A 9465-nucleotide genomic window follows, 5' to 3' on the forward strand; every position below is an offset into this window, starting at 1 on the left:
AAAAAAAAAAAAAAAAAGCCTCTTCACCGTGACTACATTTAAATCGAAATGTCTCTTTTTTTTATTATCAATTTTTTTATTTACATGAAAACAACAACAATTTCAAATTTGACTTAAACATAACTCTCCATATATCATGGCCCTAATTAATTACAGGTCTTAGTCGTTGATATTCGAGAATATAACCTCTAAATACCTGTAATACTACTTCCACAAGCTCATCTGAATCCTGATCAAGAATATGACCACATAAATCCCTCCACAGCACCTCTAACCTAAATATCAGTTAGGTTCACATAGTCTTAAATGCGTTCTGCTAATTATAATGTGCCTAACCTTTTACTAAAAATTACAAGGAATATTGAATTCAAATCGCTTTATAGTAAATTGAGACGGGTTGATTTTCTTTTATTTCACCTATCTATTATAAATCAAATGCATACAAAATTTATTTTGAACCAAAAATACCTTATTTCCTTAAAAAAGTTATTACAATAATACTTCGTCAAATATTATAAAGTGTAAATGATATCTAACAAGTGGAACATAAAAATAATCTAAGTAATATTTCACAAAAAAGTATTTAAAGAAGTTAAACTTATCTTATCGAAAATTAGATATCGAAGATGAGGATATACCTCCGATCCTAAAGATCCCAATTACGGTGTGAAAAAAAACAGAGGTTTTAAAATTTCATTTAACCTCTGCCAAATTCAACATATATTTGTAGAATATCAGGGATATGTGCAGATTTTTTAGGTGTTCCGAGTAATTACTTACTTTTGTTCCCAAATATGTTCTTATGAATGGGAACCCAGAGTAGAGAAATATTTAACTGGATCGACATCTTATTTAGAGACATGTAGCAGTAAAAGACCGTTCTAAACCCAAGGATTTTGGAATAGTTTAACTAATTAATGGTATATAAATCCCAATTATCCAATTTCAGCCGAGCTATAGCTTTCCTAACAGCGATCACCGTTGCGCCCTGTTGGTTACCACACAATACGAAGATTTGTTTAGTGTCGCTTGCTCTACAATAACTCAACAAAGAAGGATACAGATCCATTTATTAATGGTAAAAGAGCAATTAGTTGATTTATATTTGTAGGTCTTTTTTTTTATTGAAAATTAGCTGAATTAATTGCTTTATATAGCATATGTATCTATACATGCATATCTATATCGTGGTTACCATGTCCGTCATTATATAAATTCATTCAACCCTTATAAAAACCGTTTATGCAACTACAATAATTAAATTAAATTTGATTGTTAAGTAACGATGTCTGTTAAAACTATCTACTTAATAATTTCACACAATATTAACTTTAATTTGATAGAAGTTTTAATTCTTATCTTCTGATCTATTTTTTTAAATGTCCAAAAAAAATATTCGCCGTAACCCAATCATATAATTCCGTTGGCCAAAACCTTAAACAAGTTACAATGGATCAATATATAATGACAATTCATTTCATTAGTACTTACTCTGTACACTTTATGAAGAATAAACGTTCATCTGGACGTGTTATTTCCACCTCATTTCGAAGCATGCCTTGAATAATGCGTTTAGCCATTGCATCTCCAGTCTGCACACCAAATAATCTATTAAGTTTCAGCTTTCTTATTATATCTAATGCAACTGAGTTCGTATCTAATGGTGTTGGATAGACTATTGTGGTTCTTATACCACTACAATTCGCATCCATTTTTAATTCAATCCTCAAAGTGCGCATTAAGCCACGAACTGCATGTTTTGTACCAGCATATACAGAGAAGAAAGGCAGAGGATTCAGACCTTTATATCAATATTAAATAGTTATTCATAAAATAAGATCGCAGCTTTATTAAGAAAGAATAAATACCTGCCACAGACGATATAGCAACAATATGACCTTTACCCAATTCTTTCATGTTCTCTAGAAAAACACGATTTGTCTATGATGATAAAATATATAAAATTAAAAACCATCATGTATATTAATTTTTTATAGAAACATTCACCCAAAAATGTGATGTGAAATTAACATTAATCATTCTCTGTACTTCACTCGGTTCGGGTTCAAGGATATCTGAAAAGTATAAAATGCCCGCATTGTTGATTAATATAGTAGCTTTGCCTAGATCACTGGTAATATTTTTATTTAGTTCCACTATTTCATCATAATTGGTAATATCGACCTAGATGAAAAAGAGTGTATTTTACATTTTACAAATATTTCGAATTCTTCATAAAATAATCATTTGCATATATTCACGCATATCAATTAACTAAGCCTCATTCCATATATCAATGTAATCGCATTATTATGGAAGTAATAGATTAAAATAACCAACCTTATAAGCTTTTGTGTACACTTTATAATTTTCATTGATTAATTGAACTGTTTTTTGTGCTTCCTCATAGTTAACATCGACGACTGCAACATGGCAACCATGTTTGGCGAGTTCCATGGAAATTGCTCTACCAAGACCACCTCCTCCGCCAGTGACCTAGGAAAACAATGCATTTATTTTGTATTAATATATTGTATTTGTATAAGTAAAATCAGATAGAGACATATATAGTTTTAACTTCCTTAAACTTGATTTTACTTTACAGATATAATTATCCTATAAACCAATCATATACTACATGCATTTTCCAAAGTTTATACAATAGTGTAGAATATATAGTTTTTAGGCATTTAGATTGTATGTAGTTTTAAGATTATCTTTGCTTAAGACCTATGTCGAATTAACCAATACAGGTTATTCAGATTACGCTAGTTAATCTTGATAACTGCTCATTCAACTGATGTTGTTGTCGTTGTTGTTTTTTTTTTCTTTGTGCTCTGTCTTATCATACCAGATTTCATAGACTCGGTTGCAATTGTTTTTATTAAGGTCCATTTTCCGCTTTAGGAGTCTTTTTTTATACTGATCAAATGAATGTCTTAGATGTTATTTTTATATCGCATGTAGCTTATCTAAAACAGGACTAAAATAGTACCTTAAAGCACATTGCTTGCAGCGACTTCAATTCGTCAAGTTCACTCCGCAAAATGAATTGACGACTATATGTATAAGTATGTCTTTTCAAATAAGCAAACGTACATATACTCCATCCAACATGTTATCTCAAGTACTCTAGCATTAATTTCAGAGTTACAGAAAATATATTCTCCTATCATGTGCATTTTTTTGCTTTTAATATATAAAATCTTGATGATTCGCCTTAATTATTAAGGCGAATTATTATTATTAATTATTAATTACATTGATACCAAATTAATGATTCTGATTAATTCAATAAATCATTCAGTTCAAGCGAAAATGAATCAATTAGCTTAAGCTAATTGCGTGATTTATTTTAATACCTTATAATTAACATATATAAATTGAAGCCGATATTTTTATAATTACCTACTAGTATAATAAAATATCCATAAATTTTTTTAATTATTAATACTCAGATAGCCGTGAACGTGGGTCGCAAAGCTCATCCCAAAGCAGAAAAACTGGTTAGCAAAGGACATCGGCGAGGTCAACTATTATCTCATAAAATTATGCCTGGTCATGAATATTTCAATAACTACCTATACCGCATGTGCAAAGTAGAGTCACCCGAACAAAAAGCGCTAACGTGTGGAAAACACCACACACAAGTTGGTGTTCTCTTCCCCAGGACGGTGACAGAAGAAAATGAACGAAAATAAACCAAATTTGGATCACATAGCAATGTTAGCTGAAAAAATCCTGAGGTTCAAAAGATAGATCTCGGTAAAAGACAACTAGAGCAAGCAGATGTATTAAACCAAGACAAAGTACAAGGCTAATCACCTAAAGCAGTAACAGGACCTAAACGCAGATCATATCGATGGAAGTTTAAGTGACTTATAGGAGCCCTACCTCGAATAAATACTAACATAATCCCTGGGTAGGACAAAGTCTCTAAGAATGAGGCTGAAGGATTGAGTTCGTGCAAGAAGGACACATACTTTCCGGATCGCCAGATCGTAGTCAGTGCATAGACTTTTGCCTTCTCTCCGCCGCACAAAACAAAACATGAAACTATATATTAATTAAAAAGATTAAATAAAAAATGTAGAGTTATCCTTCATCTTTGCTTAGGATGAAATTTTGTATGAATTTGGCAGAAGAATATATGTTTGAGTCAAATTTTGAGAGAATTATTACAGATACACATGGATTGTACTGTAAAGGTATAGGACTCATAGGTTCCTGTAATATAATATTTGATTTCAATATTCTTTAAAACACCAGAAATGGAACTGTCAATATTTTACACATGGATTGTACTGTAAAGGTACACGACTCATAAGTTCCTGTAATATAATATTTGTAATATTTGATTTTTATATTCTTTAAAACACCAGAAATAGAACTGTCAGTATTTTAGAATACTATATTTGTTTTTATTTTTTTTTATATATTAATTATAAATATTTATGCTTAACATTTCATTGACCTTGATTTTCCTTTTTTGTTTTATGAATTTTTAATTTTTGAATAATATATTTTCACACTTTACCACTGCTATATCACCATCAATGCTTTTAATACTTTTACATCTAAAAAGTTTCTTATAAACTTCCAGTAATAAACTTAGTGGTACCACAATCGGTATCCACAGGATGGAAAATATATTTAAAAGTTTTAAAAAATATTGTCTCATTTTAAATTTAAATCTTAATTTAATTTAATATAGTCGAAACAATCCTCTTGATTGTTGCTCGGTAACTAAATTTTCAAATGGAAATTATATGATCTATTAGAGCTCAACTCGATGAAGTTTTCAACGAATCAGCCTATCTTTTTTTTTATTATTGAACATATAACATTATCCATAACTTATATAATTTCTTTTAAAGCTTCTATTAATAATTATGCAAATTTAAGTAATTATATCATTAATTTATAATTAATATATAGATTGTCAACGAACTGTATCAATAACTATAATTACCATAAATTAAACTTTAATATAAGTATTTATGCTACAGAAAAAAAAAAAAAATATAATATATATATATTTATATATTCATGATGTTAAACAATACAAGTAAAATCTCAGAACTTTATATATTTTTATAAATATTGTACTATTATATATATATTATATATATATATTAACAATATTTATTAAAAAATATACAAAGTTCTGAGATTTTACTTGTATTGTTTAACATCATGAATGTCGTGAGTTGATTTTTATAAGAACTCAGTCTTCACTTGAATTGTTTCCCTAAAGATTTTTTTAAGGCGCTTAAAAATGTGTGTGCCATCATTCGATCAATTATTTCCGCCGGCCAAAACCTATTAAAAATAACAAAAAAAGTTTTAAAACCAAAATTATTTACAGTTTTTATACTTACTCAATGCATTTCATGTAAGGAATTTCTAAAGCAGGTACACCAATATTCACCTCGTTTCGAAGCATACCTTGAATAATACGATAAGCCACTGAAACACCACTCTGTATTTGAAATACTGTATTCCAGTTGCATTTATTTAAATCATCTAAGACACCTGAATTTGTATCCATTACTGTTGGAAAGACTGTTGTTGTTTTTATATCTCTACACTTTTCATCCATTCTTAATTCAACTCTTAAGGTGCGCATAAAGCCACGAACTCCATATTTTGTACTGCAATATACAGATGAAAGTGGAAAAGGACCCAAACCTTTACATAAATATTAAAAACATTTTTTAAAGAACAGTACGTTTTTTTCAAAAAGTATACCTCCTGTAGAACATATAGCAACAATATGACCTTTACCGACTTCTTTCATATTTTCGAGAAAAACACGTTTTGTCTATTATAATAAAAAATATTAAATAAAAAATTCTTAATGTAAATTATTTTTAATGAAAATATCTTTACCCAAATATGTGAAGTCAAATTTACGTTAATCATTCTTTGTATTTCAATGGGGTCTGGCTTAAAAATATCTGAAAATGCTATAATGCCGGCATTGTTTACTAAAATAGTGGCTTTACCTAGGTCATCAGTAATGATTTTATTAAGTCTCACTACTTCGTCGTAACTTGTGATATCAATCTGCATAAAAAAGATATTATATATATATTTGAAAAAGCTTTGAAATACTTAATTTTGTCAGTCATAAATAGACTGCGTATTTACGTACTTGTTGCATTAAATTACTTATATATATAATTAAATAATTATTGAAGTTAAAAAACGGATAACGAACCTTATAAGCTTTTGTGTTCACTTTATAATTTTCATTGATTAATTGAACTGTTTTTTGTGCTTCTTCATAGTTAATATCGACGACTGCAACATGGCAACCATGTTTTGCGAGTTCCATGGAAATTGCTCTACCAAGACCACCTCCTCCGCCGGTAACCTGCGGAAAAAGTAATGTACGCATACTCAATTTATTTTATAATTGTTTCTTATGGTAATATGGTATATTAGAAGAAACATTAGTTAATCATTAGTTATTATTGAATTACTTAAAAATAAATCCATATGCAGAGTTTTATTCAATTAGTTAATGAACTAAAACATAGGTTTCCATATTTAAACACAGACGTAAAACCCCAAAGGGTTATCACTAAATCGGTTTATACAAAAGTCTATATTTTTAATTTGAAACCAGTTGCGAAAAGATGATATATTAATGTCCTTGCTAAATTTTATGGGTTCAATGTTTTGTGACAATACTTGAATTTTTCATTAGACTCCAAATCATTATGAATTAATCTTATACATATAAGTTGTATGATACAATATTAATGCAAATTTTAATCTTCTTAAAATTATACCTATATAAAATTTTTTACTTGAATAGTGACTTTTGTATTAGTTAACTAAATCTATTCATCTTCACTAGGACCTGCTCGATAGTTAAACTCTATGTTACCAGCAGCACAATCAATACACAAAAACGTCTCGAATTAATTAACGATATAAATTTCTGAAATAACCCAAATACGAATATCGTAGAATGCTACTTCTATAGAATTTAAAAATATTTTGGATATAGTGTAATTATTAACAACATTTAGTTGTATATTAATATTTGTTATAGATTATTATAGAGTTTTTTATTTTATATAAAGATCTTTAAATAAAACACTTTTTACACATTACCACTGCAATTTCACCAGCAATACTTTTAACATTTTCGGACCTAAGAAATTTATTATAAAGTGATTGTAATACACTCAAAACAATCATAACCGGAGTAATCAAAATCGATATTATTTTTGCAATTTCTATACGGGACAGACTCATTTTATTTATATTAAAATTTATAAACTTGTGTTAATACTATATTTTCTAATCGAAGTAATCTCCTCGACTGTTGCTGAGTAACTAAATTTCCAATAAGAATTATATGATTTATAAGAACATAGTTCGATCAAATTTTAACCGAAACAAAATGGAGATTTATTATTATTGCAATTATCAAGGGACTTAATATGAGAAAAAAAATAAATTTTTAATTACAAGATTTGTTTCTTCAACAAATTGTATTCAATAAATACACTAATCTAATTATTTTTTCTCTTACAAAGATCTATAATTACAATAAAATAAATTTATTAAAACAATTAACCTTTAATTATTTGATATAAAGCTCAGTTGTTATATTCGATAATTAATTTTCCTGTATTGAGTTAACTCATATGTAAATATATAGCGAAACTTCTGTTAAGTGTACACCGGTTAAGGGACCAGTTCCTTTATTCGGTTAAAAGAAATATTCAATTTTTATAACAAACATACTTAAGAGAGATTTCAATTAAATAGAGCTCCTATTGCAAAACCGAAAATAATTTGCATTTGGATCCACCTTAGTTACCCAGATCATTTGAAAGAATTTTACATATAATTTTTTAAATATTATTGATATATCAAAAACTAAGTAAAGTATTTACTTTTTAATTATAATTAATAAATCAATCCGAATCAAACGTTCAGTATGTTATTTTGATTATAGTTGCATAAATACCTTTTTGATCAATGATAATCGATAGAGAAAATAGAATCAATTGTAAATGAAAACAAAAGACACGTTTAGAGGTCTGTTCATTCAGTTTTCAGAGAAATAATAACTACAACTTTTCCCCTGGTGAAGTGTATGGTTACTATTATTTTTTTTAGTGACTTCTGCTATCTGACTTCAACTAGTGGATTAAAATCTACTGAGCTCCAAACAATCAATTGTTGCTCAGCTTCTGAGTCGTACTTGTTAAATCAAGTTTCTTCACTTATTACAGTTTTATTGTAGCTGCTAAACAGTTTTTTATTAAATTCGAGAAAGTAAAATATGAAGCTAGGTGCACACGTGCTCTTTTTTGAGAACAGTTCCTAGAACCCAAAGTGCCAATGTCTGATGTCTTCAAAGTCAATCTTCATTCAAGAAGATTGCTAAAATATTCATGAGAGAGACATGGCATTCACGCCCAGTTCATTAATTATCATTTTCTAGATCACTCTATGTTCTTTGATTGAATTTTCTTTTTCACTTGGCGACACTATATCACCAGTAAAGAAGTTTGAGCGACTTTAGCAAGATTGTCTTCCACAGAAAAATGTAATGTTAATGAAACAACAATTTTAAACGCTATTCTTGCTTTTGATGAAAAGGAAAAAACAAATAAATGGGGATATCCCCATGTTTTATGATGAAAAAGCGAATAGGTTACGCGCTTCAAAGAAAGTACGTAGTGTAGAGTATAAGGTAATTCTTTTCAATAGAGATGTTTGCAAAACGGGAAGCCGCAAAACGGGAAGACCACTACAACTTTTGAACCCATTAACAGAGAACAATAAGTTAGGGAATTTCTTATCAGATAAATGAATTTTTTTTATAATTCACAATACAACCAATCTGTGTCAAAGCGCAAAATTGTATAAACTTAATCAAGTAAATGCTACTGGGTTTAATTTAATAATATAATAATAATAGTAACAATAATATGTTTTGAAGAAATTAAAACTATTTAAATATTTATTGTAATTAATATGATTAATTTGTTAAAAATTACTAAATGTTATTTTATTTATTTAAAAATACTCTAAACATTTTCAAAATATACTCTTATTTCTTTTTTGCATGCCATCGTCTCTAAAATCAAATTTTTAATGAGTTTCTTGCATGTCTCAAAATCTCCTTCGCCGTCATCCATTCATATATTTTCGCTGGCCAAAAGCTATCATAAACAGTTAATTTACTAAAAGTTAAAATATATAGCTTAAAAACTTACTTTATGCAGCTTGAAAACTGTAATTACATATCAGAAATACCAACATCCACCTCATTCCGGAGCATGCCCTCGATAATCCGATTAGCCGCCGATGCACCACTTTTCATAGAAAACATATTCTTTAAATTAAGTCATGAAATCTTTTGGTCATGAAATCTAAAGCAGCTGAATTTATATCTAAAACTGTTAGATAAACTGTTGTGGTTTTTATATT

The 9465-nt window shown here is 28.5% G+C and overlaps 2 protein-coding genes across 2 annotated transcripts; both read right to left on the reverse strand.

Moving 5' to 3' along the window:
• Positions 1 to 1094: 1094 nt before the first annotated feature.
• On the reverse strand, positions 1095 to 4862 carry LOC119678351 (estradiol 17-beta-dehydrogenase 11-like). Its single transcript, XM_038090135.1, has 6 exons — positions 4538 to 4862; positions 2341 to 2496; positions 2008 to 2184; positions 1869 to 1941; positions 1492 to 1801; positions 1095 to 1434 (listed from the first exon to the last, which is right to left on the reverse strand). Exons 1-6 carry the CDS (start codon positions 4679 to 4681, stop codon positions 1368 to 1370), a joined length of 927 nt encoding a protein of 308 aa, XP_037946063.1. The 5' UTR covers positions 4682 to 4862; the 3' UTR covers positions 1095 to 1367.
• Positions 4863 to 5171: 309 nt separating this feature from the next.
• On the reverse strand, positions 5172 to 7320 carry LOC119678353 (17-beta-hydroxysteroid dehydrogenase 13-like). Its single transcript, XM_038090137.1, has 6 exons — positions 7129 to 7320; positions 6224 to 6379; positions 5893 to 6069; positions 5752 to 5824; positions 5382 to 5691; positions 5172 to 5322 (listed from the first exon to the last, which is right to left on the reverse strand). The coding sequence occupies exons 1-6, from the start codon at positions 7270 to 7272 to the stop codon at positions 5235 to 5237; spliced, it is 948 nt and encodes a 315-aa protein (XP_037946065.1). The 5' UTR covers positions 7273 to 7320; the 3' UTR covers positions 5172 to 5234.
• Positions 7321 to 9465: the final 2145 nt, after the last annotated feature.

This window comes from Teleopsis dalmanni, chromosome 2, assembly GCF_002237135.1.
Source record: "Teleopsis dalmanni isolate 2A chromosome 2, ASM223713v2, whole genome shotgun sequence".
NCBI classification, from domain to species: domain Eukaryota; kingdom Metazoa; phylum Arthropoda; class Insecta; order Diptera; family Diopsidae; genus Teleopsis; species Teleopsis dalmanni.